The sequence below is a fragment of the Amblyomma maculatum genome, chromosome 7 (genome assembly GCF_055883805.1).
Source record: "Amblyomma maculatum isolate TAMU_Amacu chromosome 7, ASM5588380v1, whole genome shotgun sequence".
In the NCBI taxonomy this organism is placed as follows: domain Eukaryota; kingdom Metazoa; phylum Arthropoda; class Arachnida; order Ixodida; family Ixodidae; genus Amblyomma; species Amblyomma maculatum.
In genome coordinates, this window is record NC_139350.1 from 9,135,391 (window position 1) to 9,154,806 (window position 19,416).

The following is a 19,416-nucleotide window of genomic DNA, read 5'->3' on the forward strand; positions in this document are numbered from 1 at the left end:
AAGACTCGGCACAGTTTGTAGAAAAACTAAAGACAATAACGTTTGACGACGACCACGTCATGGTGTCTTTCGACGTGAGATCCATGTTTACGTGTGTGCCGGTAGACTTCGCAGTCGAATGTTGCAAAACAGCTATGAACAACGACTTGTCTCTGCTAGAACGTACACCTATTGAAACGGACGATCTATGCCAGCTTCTCAAATTCTGCCTGTCCAACACGTACTTTACGTTCAACAAGACGTTCTACAGGCAGGTCTTCGGGACAGCGATGGGTGCTTCCATTTCTGTGGTTTGTGCCAACCTGGCCCTAGAAACGATTGAAAACCGCGCACTGACGTCATTCGACCCTCCACCAAGACTGTTCCTTCGTTACGTTGACGATTGTTTCTGCCTCATCCGTCGAGAGGACGCCGAACGATTCCTGCGGCACCTTAACTCGTTTCAAGAAAGCGTCCAGTTCACTATAGAAAAAGAAGTCAACGGACGACTCCCCTTCCTTGACGTCCTTGTTGAAAGAACAAGAAACGGTCTAGAGACGAGTGTATACAGAAAGCCTACCCACACGGGTAAATATCTGAATTTTCATTCAGCGCACCCGTTAGGGCATAAGCGATCGGTTGCCTCAGCACTTTTTAATCGGGCCTTCAGGATTTGCTCAACCCCAAGAAAAACACGTCGTGAACTAAGCCACATACGGAAGGACCTTAAAGAAAACGGATACCCTTCCCAGGTCCTGCGTTCGCAAGAACTACGCGCTGCAGCCCCTCCAACCGGAGAAAGAAGAGAAAAGAAAAAGCGTACTGCCATTCCTTATGCCCAGGGCGTCAGCGAAACCTTATGCAGGATATTCGCTGCCTACGACGTCCAAGTGTCCCATGTACCATCCAGCAAGCTCCGAAATCATCTGGTACGGGTCAAAGACCCTTTGGAGAAGACAAGCTACCCTGGCGTCGTCTACAAGATTCCTTGCAAAGATTGCAGCGCTTCCTACATAGGCGAAACTGGCGACTTCAGAAGACGATTGAAGGAACACCAACGTGACGTAAAGAACAAAAAAGTGACTTCTAACGCTCTAGCAGAGCACAATCAAGACACGGGCCACCTGATTGACTGGGATTCCGCGCAGATACTTGAAAGGGAAAAACTGTTATCTACCCGCCTACTCAAGGAATCATTACACATCCAAATGACAAGCGAAGCGATAAACAGGACGCGGGGAAATCTACCCGAGATGTACATGCACTTTGTGCGCAACACTTTAACTTCATAAGCAACGGCCCATCTCGTTTCATTTCCATTGTGAACAAGGCACCCGTAGCGGTGCCGAAACGTCAATGTGTTTATGTTTTGTTTTTTTCTGTTTTTTCTGTTTCGTCTGTGACTTCGGCGAGTGCTGTTTTCGTCAACATGCTGAATTTCCCTTGCCGGACGGGTTTCCGTCGAATCCTCAACTAAATAGGGAGATGGCTCGGGTCCACGGCTTCCTGGACTGAGGAGGCTGCCCACCTAGTGCTGAATATTTCACGCCTGCTCATAATAAATGTTTGTCTCTCTCTATCTTGAGAGAGGCGCGCTGCTCAGTCGAAAGGCGCGATGCGCGGGTAAGCGCCGATTCTGTGCGTTCGCAATTATTTGCTTTCGTTCTTTTCCTATTGCGACTGTAGGAGGGCAATGCACGGGCCTGCTACTGGCTCTGTAGCTGAGCCAACTCCGCTGCCTCGTGCACACAGAAGAGAAAATAGAGATGAAAGAAAAAAAAAAGGGGGGAAAGACGCGCGTCGCAGCAGCCGTCGTCCACCACCGAAGATGTGGCGGGTACAATTACGGCCTACAACAAATAAAAATCCGGTGGCAGGCTAGCCCCGCCGCAAGCGACGGTGACCTATACCAGTCCCTGCTGGTGGGTGGTGGCTGGTGTGCGAAGTCACGCAGGGAGGCAGTGAGAGAAATCTATAGATTTTATTTTAAAAAATAGGATGAGCCGGCGCAGATGGTAAAGGCATCTTTTTGGTCCGCGGCTCCAGATGCCGCAAGATATACCGCTTATTCGTAACTTATTCGCTGCGCGCTACAGGAATTGTGCGTTTAATTGTATTCCTCATTGTAATGAAAACGTGCAAGAGTACTGACCGTGTGCGCGGAGCTGCAAAATAAATATATATATAGTATCTGCGCATGACTTATTTGCACACACGCGCGCCCACACATTCAGTTTTGTAGCGGCGGATAAAGAAATAACGGTCCAGACAGAACATCTTCTAAAGGACTCGTAAACGTTGAAGTTTGGTAATATATAAACTGTGAAATCGTACAAGATATTGTTTCACCAGTTTCACCTGCATTCCGTTCGCAGCCTCAATCGTTTGTGGGTAAAGTAATCTCGGAGCTTCTTCTAGAACCTATAACATTCTTCAACCACAGATAGAAACGACAGACAAAAAAAAAAAAAGATCAAAAGTTACGGTGTAACGGTGCGTGCAGCAAGTGGGCAACTCGCTTCGGCCGGCAAGCATACAAATGAAACCGAACACAGCAGCAGTGAACAGCTTACCTGTCAAGAGACCGCAGCTCCGCCTTGTCTGTCTGCTCACACGCGTTCTATTTGCGCTGCTGGACTCGGAAGTAGAGTCGCTTCGTGTCGTGCACACAATTGTGAATTGGCAATAGGACGAAAAAAAAAAAAAGATGGGAAAGAAAAGACTGGACACAGAAATAAAATACGAAAACGAACAATGGCTATATTAACAATTAACCACTCGATTACAAATACACTTCTTCGTTTCGCACACAATTTTCAAGCGTCCATCACTGATTTGCACATTTCTTCACGCACCCGCTCTCATTGTCGAAGTACCGCGCACTGCTGCTCGGTATCCCGTGATCGCACTCTCTTGCACCAAAACATGGACGCTGTATTCGCTGCGCACTATAGGCCAATTCCAAACGAAAACACCACAACCAAAACGAGGTAAACAAAGATGGACAACACGGCTTCAGCGACCGCGGCGCCGACTCGTCGGATGCACGCTGCAGGTGCACGTTGTCAGTTTACATCGCACTCATGGGACGCTCACGTGTGGTTCAAGGTTCACACAGCCGCCGCCCAGGCGGGAATTCCCGGCGCAATAAGTCAGCCGCTGTCTTCGATAAATCTATCCACCAAGTTGTCTGAAGCGAGTTCAATTCACGTTGCTTATACGGCCGACGCTCGAATGGAACGAGCCCTCTCTACGCCGAGCCTGTCGGGGCGCGGCCGCCGCCGGTTACCTGGAGCTCGCGGAACTATCGACGAGTGTTTTCGCCAGCGTAACGCAGCGTGTGCTAGCGCACGTGCGTGCGTGCGTTGCGTCGGACTAAATTCGTGCCTTTACTATCGCAAAAAAAAACAAGCGTGCTGCTCTGTGCTTTGAAACGAGCGCCAAGGGCAGCTCGAAGCCGTCACTAGTTTGAACGCGCTTCGACGGCCAGCCTGCCAGCCCCTACGCATTGGACTTGAGAGAACTAATTGTAATCCCCCTTTCTCTCTCTCCCTCCCTCCCAGTAGAATAAAAAAAAAAAAAACGCCGGCTGCCGGCGTTTTTTTGTTGTCTACACAACGTCACTTTAGTGTCCCGTGATTTTCGTCCAGAACCTGCAAAAATATCCCTCGCTGGAACTACCGCCAGTGCAGTCGCGATTTTCATACGTCTGGTGCCTCTTGCTGTGCCTCTGTGGTGCAGCACTCATACATATTTACCCGGCATGTTAACAAAACAGCAATGCGGCCTATGTGGTGTTTGTACTTTGTGAAAAGCACAGCTGCATGCTGCATATTACAAGGTACACACGCACCGAGTGTTTGGAGGACGACGTATACAGTGTTCTGCAACTTTATCGGAACCGCGTCTTGGAAAATTTTACCGCCTCGACCGGTGGGAATATTTTCCAAGACGGCTCCGTAAAGTTGCAGAACACTCTATGTAGTACTCGTCCCACTATTTCTGAGTGCGCATATCGTACCGTCCGAGCACTCCGGTTTTCAATGTTTTCTTTTCAGCGGTTATGTCTCAACTTTGTTTGTTGTGCTGTAAAGAAAATCGAAATTAACTCCACTTTGCTGCATCTAATTGCACTTCGCTTCACGCCTCTCAGATATCATACATGAGAGTTAATCGTATCATCTGATTGTATCATGTTCTGATCCAATTCCACCACGCACCATGCAAGAAATAACGAGTACTGTTTCAGTTCCTTGGTCAGTAACTTTCGAGGGTACTTCATATATAGCCAGGACATCCGGGGCGTTGTGTAGTTGGCAAAGTCCTGGGATGAGGATCCAAGGGATGGAGGCTCGATTCCCGGTTGAGACAAGGTTAATAATTCATTTTTAATTAACTCTCGCTCTCGAAAGCGTGACATATGTTGACAACCTTCTGTCGACAACGATGACGCATTAAAGGCTTTCGTCTTAAAACTGCTTGAAAAATTAGGCTGACCGCTTTGCTCTGCTTTGCCTTATGATGTATACGTAGCGAAAAGCTGCTGCTGTTGACTAGCAGCTGCGGCGGCGGCCATAGCACGTCGTTCAGCTTTTTGGCGACGTCTTTTCGCTAGCCGGCCGTCTCTCACGTTGTTCTGGCGTTTCGGCTGCCCGTTTCGCATTGGCTCGATCCCTCTTCCGCTACTCAGCGGCCAACTGCGCGACTACCTTGGGATCAGAAGTTATTTCTCCATTCTTCTGCATTATGGTGTCGCAGCGCTGGCAGACAAGGACAAAAGGACGAGGGACACACACAATAACAACGCATGCAGTTGTGTGTGTGCCCCCCCCCCCCCCCCCCCCTTCCCGTGGAAAGCGTACCGGAGTGGACTGCCGAAAGTTGTGCGTCTCGTCGTAACATATAAGTTACTTTGTTTACAATTCATCTTCGGTTTCGTCAGGGAGAGACTACGAATGCGACATAACGTTGCATGTCTGGGGAACTGGCTTCAGTACAATGTGTATTTGAGGTCTGCCTTTTATTAAATAAATCATTTTCGTCTCGAACATACATGCACATGCCCTGACAAACAAACGTTTCGTTTCTCGAGTGCGCATAACAGGATATATTCACCGTTGGAGCGAAGCCCCGAGAGGTTTATATCAGTGTAGTTCTAGCATCCAGGCACGCAGCATTTCATATATGGCAGTACTGTTGTTGGGTTTGATTCCATGCTTGCGGGACTCTGCGCACAAATACTGAGCACAAGAACACAACGGACGACGTACAGGACGAAGCGATGATCAGCGCTTCGCCCCTTCGTCCTTCTTGTTCTAGTGTTTCGCCTTTGTGCGCATAGCCGCGCAAGCATTTCATATATGGCGCAGCTAGCAGAGGGGACCCAGCCATACTTTACGAAATACACGGGTGCACTGCTCGGCTGTGGCAGCCCCTACGGTATCGGCCCGTCTAAAAGTCCAAAGTTCCATCCATCGCCTGTTCGCATCTCGCGCCTCAGCTAGGTTTCTAGCGCAGGCGTCGCGTAGCGAAGGCCACGCGAAGGCATTCCTTCAGAGCGAAGCGTGCGAAACCGCAACCGAAACCAGCTACCGGTTACCGCTTGCCGGATGACGTGACGGCTAATTTCCCATGATGCTTTCCATTATATTTTTATTCTGGAAGAACTAAGCTTCACTTTTCAGCCGCGGCGTTCCCGCCCTCCAAGAGAGACTCGGAACTCTGCTCTGCCCCGCGTAGTGTAGCTTTTCGCTACAAAATCCAACTAGTCTTTCGTTACGGCAGTGAACGAAACAAAACAACCGCGCCAGCAGACGATGTTCTACCTCGAGACCGGCCGTGCTGTGTGAAGGCGGCGACTTCCATCGCCGCTGCTACAAGGTCATTCCTTGGCTGCTCACTTGGTTATAACTGGTATAGCTAGCTCCTCCCGCTGTTGGCTGTAGCTGTAGCTTTGTGCATTGCTATTCCGTGGCAGCGTCGACAGGCCGCGTAGTTTCATTTCTCTCATTTAAAGGCTTCGCGGAGCTGTGAAACGTTTTCAAGGGGCCGTACTATGTGAAGGCGGCGACTTCCATCGCCGCTGCTACAATTGGTCATTCCTTCGCTGCTCACTTGGTTATAACTATCGTATAGCTCCTCCCGCTGTTGGCTGTAGCTGTAGCTTTGTGCATTGCTATTCCGTGACAGCTATAGTTCGCAATAGTGGCAGCGTCGACAGGCCGCGTACGTAGTTCCATTTCTCTAATTTAAAGGTTTCGCGGAGCTGTGAAACTTTTTCAAGGGACCGTACTATGTGAAGGCGGCGATTTCCATCGCCGTTGCTACAAGGTCATTCCTTGGCTGCTCACTTGGTTATAACTGGTATCGCTAGCTCCTCCCGCTGTTGGCTGTAGCTGTAGCTTTGTGCATTGCTATTCCGTGGCAGCGTCAACAGGCCGCGTAGTTTCATTTCTCTAATTTAAAGGCTGAGCAAACGCTGTTGTGCTCTAGAATGAGTGACAGGTGGCGGAAGTACTATGAGGTGGAAAAAGAGTATAAAGAAATCTTGAAAGAGCTCAACGCCCCGCGACTGCCTAGGGTATCACCATCTGCTCGCTTGACGGCCAGCGAAGGCACAGCTGATAGAGCATCCTCGGGTGATATTTGCACCACACCACTTCTGCAACCATCCGGAGCGATCAAGTCCAACAAGCGACCGAGAAACGAAGTGAGCACCGATGACGCTGGCACTAGTGGCAGTGGACTACTTTCACCACTACAAGCCAGCGCCGAGATACCTTGCATCAGTGATTCATCGCAGCATTTCGCTGCCGACGGGGCTTGTCCCAGTGACAGCGCACCATCTTCATCGTTGCAAGTCTGCACTGACGGGGCCGATGCCAGTGGCAACGAAAGCAGAGTCCCATCGCCACCAGCAGATCGGCTGAGCGCTGCACCAGCTGGCCTGAGTGAGCCTGAAGATTCTTCATCGAGCAGCACGTGCAGTAATGACAGTTTTTCAGGTTGCGATACATCGCCCTCAGAGGAGACATTTGTTGAGAACGAAGTATTAGGCCAGCCTCATGACAACCACAGCTCGCCAGCACAGAAATTTGCTCAGATAGCTGTCAAGCATAACATGACTCATGCCTGCATAAATGATGTTCTGGATTTCTGTCGTGAAAATGGCATCGTGGAGCTTCCAAAAGACGCTAGAACAGTTTTGCAGACACAGAGGAAAGCAAGCCTAGACATCAATGGCTCCTTTGTACATTTTGGCCTTTCGGAGGGCATACAACAGGCAGTTCGGCAAGGACCAGTGCCCAGGTGTATCGAGCTCCATGCCAACATTGATGGGCTTCCACTGCACAAGAGCAGGCAGACTGCTCTTTGGCCGATACTCTGCCGTATAACGAATATAAAGGGATCAGAACCATTTATGGTCAGTGCCTACTGTGGCACAGGAAAGCCACCCTGCCTTGAGGAATATGTTCGCCCTTTCCTAAATGATGTCCGCAACCTGAGTTGCAGAGGACTTGTTATAAAAGGGGTTTGGGTTAGTGTGTGCCTGACCGCAGTAATATGCGATGCCCCAGCCAGGAGCTTTGTCAAGGCTATAACCGGCCACATGGGGTATCATGCTTGCGAGCGATGTAGCCAAAAAGGCCATTACATTGACAACAGGCTGACATTTCCTGACCTAAATGCAGCAGAACGGACAGATTCATCGTTTCGTGCCCAAGAAGACCAGCGGCATCATACCGGCATATCACCATTTACATCCTTGAGCATTGATATGGTGGCCGCTTTTCCCACCGAGTACATGCATCTTGTATGCCTGGGGGTGATGCGTCGGCTCCTGCGAAACTGGATATGCCAGGGGCACACTTCAAGGCTGAGCAGAACCGAGCGAAATGAGTTGAACGATAGACTTCGAGGAGCAGCCACATCCTTCCCAAGGTGCTTTCAGCGAAAGCCAAGGGGGACCGAGGAACTCGATCGCTGGAAGGCTACAGAGTTCCGGACATTTTTACTCTACCTGGGGCCTGTGGTACTGAAATCCATTTTGAGAAAAGAGTTGTACAAGCATTTCGTCACTTTGCATGTTGCTCTGCGAGTACTCGCCTCTCCTGAGCACCATGTGCCAATGAATGAATTCGCCAAGGATCTACTCAAGCAGTTTGTGTACGACTTTGGAAAACTTTACGGGGCTAAACAGCTCGTATATAATGTACACTCATTGATTCATTTGGCAGAGCAATGCTTACAACATGGCACGGTTGATGAATTCAGTGCGTTCCCTTTCGAAAACTATCTTGGAAAGGTAAAAAAAATGCTGCGAACAACCAACAGACCTCTGGCACAGCTAAGTAGAAGAATGTCGGAAGTGCGGAACTGTGCTCATGTCTCTAGCAAAGAAGTGGAACAGCATATAAAAGTGGGCGACTGTTTCCTTGTTGAAAACAACGCTGTTGTCATCATTGAAATGTGCGAAGACAGTGTGAAAGCTGGCACTTTGCTCAATTGCAGGGATTTTTTCAAAGTTCCGATAGAGTCTTCAAGGCTAGACATTTGGCGTTGTGGCACTCTTGGCTCTGAAATTAAAGTCTTGCCTCTTTCATACCTCAAGAACAAAGTCCAGTGCCTGAAGCTTCGATACAAGCAAGGGCATGTGGTTATGCCATTCCTGCACCTTCGATGAAAGACCTGGCAGCTCCATAATCTCGTGTCTGCATCAAAGAAGGAGCCATAAGGTGTTGCTCAGAGGGCATTGAAACTCCAAGCATAGCCAAAACTAGCTACCAAGATTGTGCAGTTATTTAACACAATGGCTGGCAAAGCTGATCTCCCAGCTTTGGCTCAGGTTTGAAAGGCACTGGTGGTGAGTTTCTTTTTGAGCGGTTGCTAGAATTTGGTTTCACAGCCACTTCGACTAAATCCAACAATGCAGGTGGTTACGCTTCTGCACTAAAAGACAGAGTTTAAAAGTTGGCGTGCAGTGCAGCTTTATCAGAGGAGATGACCACTCCCAAAGTGACTTGGGCTATGAGAAATGCTGCAGTCGAATTACTCTGGGAATTTCAACTACCTAGGGTTCTTTAACGTGCGTTGAAATTGCACAGTACATGAAACCTTGCTTTTTGCCTGGTTGGGATTCGATCCCACATCCTTGGGTTCAGCAGCCGAGCGCCCTAACCACTTAGTCATCGTGGCAGAACTACTCTGGAACTGCAGCATGAAAGAACTTTGGCAGAGGAGGTGAAGACTACGTCCTAAGCACTGCATGAAAGACTGGTAGCTTAGAACTGAAGAAACTGGCTACCCAGATTATGCATTAGTCTAACACAGAGGCCAGCAAAGCTGATCGCTCAGCCTTGGCCTGGGTTCAATATCCACTGGCGACAGGTTTCTTTTTGAAAGAGCTGTCACAGCCATGTCAGCATAATCTGAGAGTTCAGGTAGTAATTAATGCTCCTGCTCTAAAGGTCAAAGTTTGAATCCCTGGTCTGTATGGTCGACACTGCTACGCCCTGAAACACCTACACGCCACGCTACTGATACCGCAATCCTAATGAGTGGCGCACCCCTGATGATAGGCCGATCTGTTTCACGTGCTCGCGTATTGGCCACATCTCTTGCCACTGCCGCAGCCACTGGTCTTCACCACCCTGACGTTTCACTTACGTTGACTGCTACTCCGATTACGATCACCGCCGCTTGTCGCCTCATTATGAGCCGCCGCACACTGATACCACTCCGCCTCCTCCTGTGTCCAGTCGCTCTCCTTCCTCGCCAACCCGCCGTTTCCGTTCACCTCTTCCTCGCCGCAGTTTCGCACCGTCCTCTGCCGGCTGCTTCACGGGAAACTAACCAAGGCAGCTCCCGGAGGTGGCGCTGCATTGGTACCCCGACCTGGAAATCCTCTACTGCCCATTTCTTCGCCCTGTAACCCCCTCTCCCTGTTCGTGGATGGTGTTCCCGTCTCTGCCCTCATTGACACTGGTGCCCAAGTCTCGACCATGAGCTCATCATTTTGCTGCCGCCTCAAGAAAGTACAGACGCTTGCCGCTTTGCCCACTGTTTGTGTTGCCGATGGCAGTACTGCTGCCGTCACTGGCCTGTGCACTGCCCGAGTCACCCTTGCTGGTCATCACATCCCTGTTTTGTTCACTGTCTTCAACCACTGCCCTCACAATGTGATCCTCGGCCTTGACATTCTAACGGCCCACTCTGCCCTTATCGACTGCTCCAGCGGCCTTCTTCATTTGGACCTACCTGTCTGCTTAGAACAGCCTCAATCTACACCTCGCTTTCGCTCCACTGAGTTCCCTCGCCTGCCCCCAGACTCTGCTGTTTACCTACCTCTAACTGTCACCTTTTCCGCCTGTGCCTGACGGTGACTATTTTGCTTGCCCTGTCACTGAGGTCTTTCTTGACAGCAATGTCGTTCTTCCTCATCTCATCGTACGCATTACCCAGAACAGCACCTACCTTCCTATCTTGAACTTTAGTTTGCCGCCCCAAGTTCTACCCGAAGGAATATCCCTTGCTACCTTGTCCCCTCTCACAGACTGCACCATTTGTGCACTCAGTCCTGGCCCACCTTCAAGCATCCTTCAAACACCCGTATTCCCCGCACAATTACCAACCCTATTTTTGTGATCATTGCCTCTGACCTCAGCTCCGAACACGCTCAGGACCTGCACAACCTTTTGTTGTCCTTCACCGACATTTCTGACTTTGCTGCCAGAATTCTCTGGGCCAAACATCAGTTGTGACTCACCGCATTGACACCGGCGATGCAAAACCTGTACATCGGAGGCCTTATTGTGTGTCCCTCTCTGAGCACCAAGTCATCCAGCAGGAGGTCGACAAGATGTTGGCCAACGATATCATCGAACCTTCGAACAGCCCCTGGGCATCTCCTGTCATGCTTGTTAGAAAGAAAGACAGCAGTTGGTGCTTTTGCGTCGACTATCGGCATCTGAACAAGATTACAAGGAAAGATGTTTACCCGCTTCCACGAATAGACTATGCCTTGAATTGTTCACATGGAGCCCGCTATTTTCCCTCCGTCGACCTTGGTAGTGGCTACTGGCGAATCTCGGTTGACGAACAAGACTGCGAGAAGACAGCTTTCGCTACACCGGACTTTACCAATTTAAGGTTATGCCTTTTGGGCTTTGCAACGCTTTGCCACGTTTGAACGAATGATGGACTCCTTACTTTGCGGCTTCAAATGAACGACTTGTCTATGTTACTTGGATGACGTGATTGTCTTCTCACCCTCGTTCGAAAGCCACCTTCGTCGCCTTCCATCTTGGCACTTTTCCGCATTGTGCTGGACTTCAACTGAAAGGAGTGCAGTTTTGGTTGCCGCGAACTTTTAGTGCTTGGTCGTTCGGTGAATGCCACCGGTGTGCAACCTGGTCTCGACAAAGTTCGCTCTGTCAGTGCTTTTCCATCTCCCCGTTCACCCCATGATGTCCACAGCTTTATAGGATTGTGCTCTTATTTTCGCCGGTTCATCCCAAACTTTGCTGCCGTTGCTCGTCCTCTCACCATCCTGCTGAAGAAAAGCGTTCCTTTCTCTTGGGGACCAGAGCAGGCTAATACATTCTCCAACCTCATCGCTGTTCTCAACAATCCTCCTGTGTTGGCCCATTTCAACCCGTCTGCCCCGCCGGAACTTCGCATCGATGCCAGTGCCCACGGGATTGGTGCCATTCTTGCAGCGACAACATGGCCAACACTGCGTGATTGCCTACGCCACCTTTCGATGCCAATAACTCCCTGCTCTGGTTTCCGCAACTCGAGTCCCATTTTTTACATTTGCTAATCCATCAGATTCTACCTCTTCAAAATCCATCTTCTGGGTGGCTTGTTCAAGCATCTTACTTTGAAACCATTTGCACCCACCCTATATGATAACCTCAAGGCGCTGTCCTCAAGCACTATAATTTTCAACCCGCACAACAGCTCCATTGCAAGCCCATGTATGTCCAATGCAAGCAAAACCACTTCCAGCCGATACCTAATTGCTTTGCGCCACAGCGCGTTCCTCCTGCCTGCCGTTTAAACACATCACCTGCAGCATCTATCTCGGGAACGGTGTCACTATCTTTTTTTCTGGCACTGCCGCTTTTACTTCTTTTGCAGGCCGTAGGATCCCTGGTTCCAGGCTGAGAAATACATACTGAAGGTTTTTTGTTTTTTGTTCACTCCATGACCTACTTTCTTCTCATCCATCCTCCCCTCCCCACTCCTTCACCTACTTCTCACCCACTTTTCCCTCCCCAGCTTTTCTTCTTCGGAAGCAAAAGCATATTTAAACCCCTGCCAGTGATGATCGCTTTGCCCAGACGAAGACAAGTCCACTTGTCGAAATGTTGGCTCGACCTGCGACTGAGGCGTACCCTATTTACCCTTGTTCAGTGCTCCTTCATATCTTCAAACCAGTCTCTTGACAGCTTTTCCCAGCTGTGCACCTCACCGCCTGCAGTTCTTCTACACAATGGTGCGATGTCCCTAGCTTTCAGTGCAGCCATGCTACTGGTTTTGAACTCTTGTCTTGTTATCCAATCTTCACCACAAGGTGCAGCAATCACTGTGCGCACTGAAGCTTCAACAGAGGCCAGCATCCCATATCCTTCCTGCTACCAACGGTCCGACTCGTGTTCACCTAATAGCATCTGGTCATTCTCATTATACTGACCTTTGCTCTTTGCTTCTTTGCTCCGGTTACATTGCACACCACTCAAAGGGTTTCATCACTCCTCAAGACAGCTGTCTACATAGAGCACCGACCATTCATTGTTGGACATTTGTCATCCCGTGCAATTCACATCACTAAGGATCTCCCCGTTGCCATCTGAAAATATTCAACTGCTCCCAGCGAAGCAGTTCATGTCATTAGCAAGCATCATGGTTGACGGTTTCATGAGCCGTAGGACACCCACCAGTGCAACAGACTAAGCAGTCGTACCTAGTCACGTATGCAGCCAACTTACTATCTGGCAAAACAACTGGCATCTCATATAAATTTGCCTTCTCATCGCACTTATGTTTGTGAGCATACAAGTGTTGTCACAACCTAGCTCCCTTACTTCTTTTTTGAGCGCTGCGGTAAAACCGGCCGTACACTGTGTTTTGCTCAATTACAGCCTCTTGAATGTTTCTTTTAATGTCCCTCTGTTAGCCATCTATAGATTTAGATCTAATTAAGGATTTGCATATACGTAGCGATAATTTGTACATTGTGTCACTGCTGCTCTTAGCTTCACCAATAATTCTTTCGACCGGTGGTTTCCCTTTTTTTTATCAAAGCTCGGGGGAGGGGGGGGGGGGGGGTCCTAATGGTGCCATGTACACACATGATGGCATGTGGACAAGTAAGAAGTGTTCAGCACAACCTTCAACAACATGGCTTCTCTTCGGCAGTGACGCATCTGTCAACTGACAGTTGCTTTTCATCAGTCGTGAAGTGGCTCCAATAAATGTGCACCACATGCCACTGCAGAAGGAAGAGACGGGATTAAAAGCATGCATTTGCATATGTGTGAGGTTGGCTTTGAGCATCATAATGTGGAGTGGTATAAAGCTGTGACAGTGAGTGGATTGGAGGTGGTCACAATCTCAAGTCTCCACCACAACAACCTGTTTTTCAACTGCTCAGCCTGACAACTCGGGATTGCTGCACTTGGGGTCTTTGCTACAGAAACTTTCATCTTTAACAGCCCTTCTCAGGGCTACCAAGTTATGCTGGCAGGACTGCAAACGTGCCTGAAGGATCACTTTTCCCTCGCACGAATACCCAATAGAAGAAAATTCAGGTTGGTATGCAGAGAAAGATGAACATGTAAACCTCCACGAGCATGAAGCTGCGTTAAATATTAGATAAAAGCATTTGATGAATGGGTAGTGTTGGAATTTGGTAATGTAATCTATGTTTCGCAAATTCTGTGGGCGGGGTAGAGCGACTAAGCAGCATGTTTATTCGACATTCTGGGCTGTACTAAAGAAAATCGCGATTGATCTGCATGTGCACCTTTCTCAGATTAACCAACACCCAAAGCAATGCCTCATGTGCTACAGTTGATCATACTCTGATCACGTCACAGCAGCACAATAAAAAAAAAAAAAAAATAATTAAAGAAGCCAACAGTCTTTGAAAGTCCAAGGTAAATGTATAGAGATTTTTTTTTATCTTGTAGTTGATCCTGACCAGGATTAGTCTTGCAATGATTTTAGGGAGAAAGAATATGATCATCACAAGACTAATTCTGGTCAGGATCAGCTAAAAGTTACTAAAAAAAATAATATTCCTTTATGTTTACCTTGGACTCTTAAAGACTGTTGGCTTCTTCATTTGCATCATAACGAGCCCCTAATTTCCCCTTTAATTTTCTGTTTAAACGTAAACATAGTAGGAAAGCTAATGAGTTTGACATCCTGAGACACTGCAAAAGCATGCATGCTTCAAAGTGACTGGTTAAAGGGCCATACAGACCTCTAAATTTTATTTGATTAATTGCTTGCGTTCTTTGTAATGATGAATAGTACATTACCAAACACAGATTCCTAAGTTGTAGTCTCTAGTGACTGCTAAATTTATAATTGCTTGCTTACACTAATTTTCACGAAGATATGCCTTCAAATTTCAGTATAGGTCATGTGAGTCTGCAAATAACTGCTTCTATGCTGCTTTAATACAGTAAATGCTAGGGCTAACCTTCCTGAGGAGCTAGTGACAAATGAAGAATCAATTATTGCACTTTTTGATGCCTCCATGCAACCTATACTGAACTTTTTATATCTTGGAGTGGTGACACCAAACAGGACGAGAAATTGTATGTGTATTCACAGGAAAAATACCCTTGGTTATCTGTGTCTGCTAAGGCATTACTAATTTACTACAGAAACGAAAACACTTAATGAAATATGTCTATGCACTTATTTAACATATTTCATTCAATTGACTCTTTTCCAAAATGCTTGTTCTTTCCAAGTAGACAAATTTCAACAGTGTAGCATACTTTGTTGGCAAGAAACTGTTTCAAGAACTTATGAGAAGAACTATGCCTGAAAACTTGTGGCCAGGAGCATACACCAAAGTCCCCACTTGGGACTTATAAATTCCATCATTAAACAATTGTTAATAGAAAGGTTAAGATTCTCTGAAGTTTCTTATACACTATAGTTTAAAGCTGCAGTATTAACCACATGAAGCTAATCACTTTTCTTGTCGTTGAATCTGTTGGCTTTTTTATTTCAAGAAAACCTTTTAACACCCTCACTAAAATGACATATATAGGGTGGCAAAAATTCAGACATGAACATACAAAAAGGAACCTCTAGCAAGAGAAACTGAACAATAAACGAACAGGAAAAGTGCAATAAATGAATAGGAAACAAGTATCAAAGTGTGTAAACAACGTCACACAAAATGAACATGGGGAAAAAAGCAACATAATAAACAGAACAATAACGGGACTCATACACAACTGGCGAGCAAAACAAAGCTAGAAGAAAAACTATATCCCTTTCATTTTTTAGAAGTTCATGAAATAATTTATTTAAGTTGCATTTGTAGAAGGCAACCAGCTAAAATCATTGATAGTTGGGCATGAAAGATCTGGCAAATGTTGAAGTGTGGCATTGGATGCATTTGATCTTTGGACATTTAGGCTTTCATTTCTCTACAATTTGCAAGATGTTTGGTGTTTATTACATTAAAGCTTTTTTTTTGCTCCTTTAAGCAAGTAACATATTTTGTATAGATGATTTACAGGCTTTCTTCAGCCACATAATTGCAATAAGGTCATTAAGACCTTTAAGTATGTATTTTCTCTAGCAAAAATTCCAATACATATTTGTATGAGTCCAATACAGAACATTTATTGGTGCTATGGGATTTCTGCTTGTATCTATTTGGTCTTATTTGACTTTGTATAGGACTATTACGAATATGAATTGGTCCAATTGACAATAGGTATTGGTCCGATACATGGATATATATTGGTCGTTTTTGTGCGACATAAATATACCAATTGTACATGGGCAACCAGTACAACCACTCATATTGGTTTGGCATGTATAAATATGTCTTAATAGTATTACTATACGAAATGGATCGTATATCGTGTTTTTGTTTTTTCCTGGTTGCTTTGTGCACGAGATTGCCACTTTTATCAGCGTTCTAGAGGTCCAGCTCCACTTACCGCGAGCTGATCTGTTTGCAACACCAGTTGGCTGCCGCTGTGAGGTATTGCAAGCAACATGATGTGAGAAATCTTATATTTTGCGGTGATGATTTTATCCCACGGGCATATGTTCGAGACTCCTTCAGCTGCTGTCTGCTAGCGCAGCAGACGACGCGCGTTCAGACGATCGCCTACATCACTCGAAGCGAAGTGGTGCGAAACAAAGTATTTGCGAGAAAAATAAAAATGATATAGCAGTAATTTTGAATATATCACTGATTACTTGCTAATAATTTGACTAATGCATGTTTTCCGCACTGAGCGCTGTCGTTGTCGTGTCTATGGCTTTAGCCTCCAGAAGCCAAAAATAGCCATTCCGAAGTCTAGACTAGACGACTAGCGAATGACAACATGGCTGTGACAACGGCAAGTTCGTTTCGTGCAAACACGTTTTGCAAATACTCTGTGCTGTCAGAATCCAGCGCTAATTATTTGTTACTATAATTAAAATGTAGCCGTCATTATGAACGATTCTTCGGCATTTCATCTGGCAAGACTCAAGAATGTGAAGCGACTTCTACAAAGCCTACGACATGCTACTCACCTTGCCATGCTACTCTTCGGTAAGTATAAAATGTTTCTCTTCTATGGTGGTCATCCCGCCCTGTGTAAGTGTTATAAAGTTGCGTTGGAGTTCAGCTAATTTGTGAGAGCTTATTTAAGGCATAGACAAAGACGAACAATGACGGAAACGGGCCCGATGATTTCATTCAAGCGAACTGTCCAAGGGAGGTGATGACTTTCGTTCGCTGTAAATTGAGATGAGCTATGTTGGTCTGTTGAACTACATTTGGATTTACATACGGCCCGCAAAAAAAGCAACTTCATTACCAGAGTGTTGGCGCCTCGGAACCGCCGGTGATGCGACTTCACTGTGATGACGTGAAGCGCTGGTAGTTAGGTTTGAAACTGGAAAGCCAGCCCGAAAATGTGTAAACAGGCAGAGACCGGTGGCTGAGTAATTCGGTCCACACCTCTTGTGACTAGGTTTATCCATCATGTGATTATGTGAAATGTCCCCCCCCCCCCCCTCCCTCCCTCGGGCGCATTTTTTTTTTTTTAACTTACGTTAAGCTTGGCTTTACAAAGGGTGCCTATAATTCGAGAGACTACTTAGCAGTGTAGTCGTGGGCGAAAGAATATCACCGTGCTAAGAGGAAGGGTACTGTCACCAGCAGTTTCGCTGGAGGTAGATTGTGCAGTACTGATACCGTATCATTAATGCAGTACATTTCATCACTTGGCTTGGCTTGATGCTGCATGGTAGAATAATTTTTATGAATACTGCTGTTACACTGTAGCACATTTGAAAAGAAGCCAGAAATTCTTGCACATTTTGTCGTGCTTTGCATTTAATATGCAACATCAGGGCAACTTGGGGTGATGAGAGCTTTGTTGTTTTTTGCACTCTAACTTTGTAAAAGGTCTTCTGTCAGACACTCTTTTGTAACTGGATGTTATGGAAGATTTGAGGACAGATCATGGTAGCAGCCATTCAAGGTATAAGAATGTGCTTTTAATTCACTTATCGCTGCCAGCTCTGATCTGCTCTGTTTAAGCTATGTCTTGGACTTCATCATGGCTCCTGTGACAACACTGGTAAAACCCTTGCAGTAAGAGATCATTATCAACTTGCTTGTGGACTACTGGTGACAGTGTGCGCTCATGCTAGTCTTCCAGTAATCAGCATCATAGTAATTTTTAAGGCATGCATTTGGCAACAGTGGCATTTGGGTACTTCATTCCATGCACTTCAAACATTTGGGACTTTCCTCAAAACCAACATATGTAATCCTTGTGGCTGCTGCTGCAGTATCATCAAGCTGCCTATTTTACTGCATGGTTACTGACTGCATTAGCTTTGCACTGTCAACCTTACCATGAGTAGGCTGGCTTTCAAGGCTCATTAATATTTGGGGGTCTTATTACTATAACTACTGCAGGTTGGTGTGTTTCAAGTAGCATCCCAGCTATTATGAAAGTGCGTGTTACAAAACAGCCAGGCCTCGCTCACACATTTTACGTGCAACCTTACTGGTTACACTAGTAGTTATGAGGCATTGCTCTAAGACCATGCATTCATGCTGCTCCTAGGACCGTGCCTTTTTCATTTTTGAATGAAACATAGTGGGTGTATGTGGTCTTTCGTGCAATGTGCATGTGCTCACTTAGCATGTAAGTGCCTACAACCTTTCACTTGTTCCATTTGGAAGAACCGTTCAGGGAAAATGTTTGTTAGAGACCACATGCTTATACAACACTTGACCTGTCCCTGTGTGGATTCCTGCCATATGTGTTGTCCTTGAGTGGCTGCTTTCAAAACTGTTCATCATTAGAGTACAGCAGTGGAATGTTGCATGTCTTCTGAACAAAGCTTTTTTCCATGCAGCTAACTTCATGACATCACCTGATCTGGAGCTGAAACACACCTGCAGCATTACCCAGTGTTCCACAGCCATGCAGTCAGCAGAATTTATGTAAGCATGGAAAATAAAATATGGTTTGTGATTTGAAATCTTTGCCCTCATCTTTGTTTTTGTTGTGTGGTACAAGGCAGCCACTGTAATGCAATTCTCATAGAACCAATGCACTCATAGACCAATAGCCTAATGCTACCAATATCCCAACATCACCAACATAACTTGATTAGAGATTTAGTTTTAGAAGGAAGTGCAGTTGTCATTTGTAAATAAGAGAAGTAAGGGCGCTGTCAAACTAAAATGTAGACTTCTATAAATATGGCTGTTGACCTATCACTGCATCATTTAATTTGGGTAAGATTGGAGGAGGTTTCCCTTAAAAGGATAAGAGCTAGGGTGGCCCTTACCCCGTCGGTAACATGTGGGTTGGAATCTCAAGAAGACATATCGGACCCACCAGAAGCCCGAAGTGTTCCAGCTGTAGAAGTGGATGTTTGCCGCGTGCTGTGTACTTGTGCAGGGACAGGGACACCAAGGACTGATTCTGCAGGAATTAGGACTAACCACAACAAGGGAAGAGGACTTCTCCCAATAGCTCACCGACAATGATAAGAGCAGGAGTTTTGTCCAGTTCCTTTCGGAAAATAATTTACATGGGTTTTTATAATATGCCTTATGGCAAACTTGCGTAAAAAAAATCACATGGTCTACCTATTGGTGTGTGGTAGGAAATCAAATGTTTTTTTCACAGAAGTTCAACCTAAACGGAAGCC

The 19,416-nt window shown here is 46.5% G+C and overlaps 1 protein-coding gene and 1 long non-coding RNA gene across 2 annotated transcripts; both read left to right on the forward strand.

Moving 5' to 3' along the window:
- The first annotated feature begins 4,867 nt into the window (after positions 1-4,867).
- LOC146182696 (uncharacterized) lies at positions 4,868-10,381 on the forward strand. The gene has a single exon (XM_084608900.1). The coding sequence runs from the start codon at positions 6,473-6,475 to the stop codon at positions 8,660-8,662; it is 2,190 nt and encodes a 729-aa protein (XP_084465026.1). The 5' UTR covers positions 4,868-6,472; the 3' UTR covers positions 8,663-10,381.
- Positions 10,382-16,230: 5,849 nt separating this feature from the next.
- Positions 16,231-18,738, forward strand: LOC146182697 (uncharacterized). Its single transcript, XR_014708657.1, has 2 exons — positions 16,231-16,786; positions 18,613-18,738. It is a non-coding gene; the product is annotated as an uncharacterized LOC146182697 (long non-coding RNA).
- The last annotated feature ends 678 nt before the right edge of the window (positions 18,739-19,416 follow it).

Bases quoted from the DNA above. Each gene is read 5' to 3' on its own strand.
- LOC146182696 (XM_084608900.1), top strand. From the start codon at position 6,473: ATGAGTGACAGGTGGCGGAAGTACTATGAGGTGGAAAAAGAGTATAAA.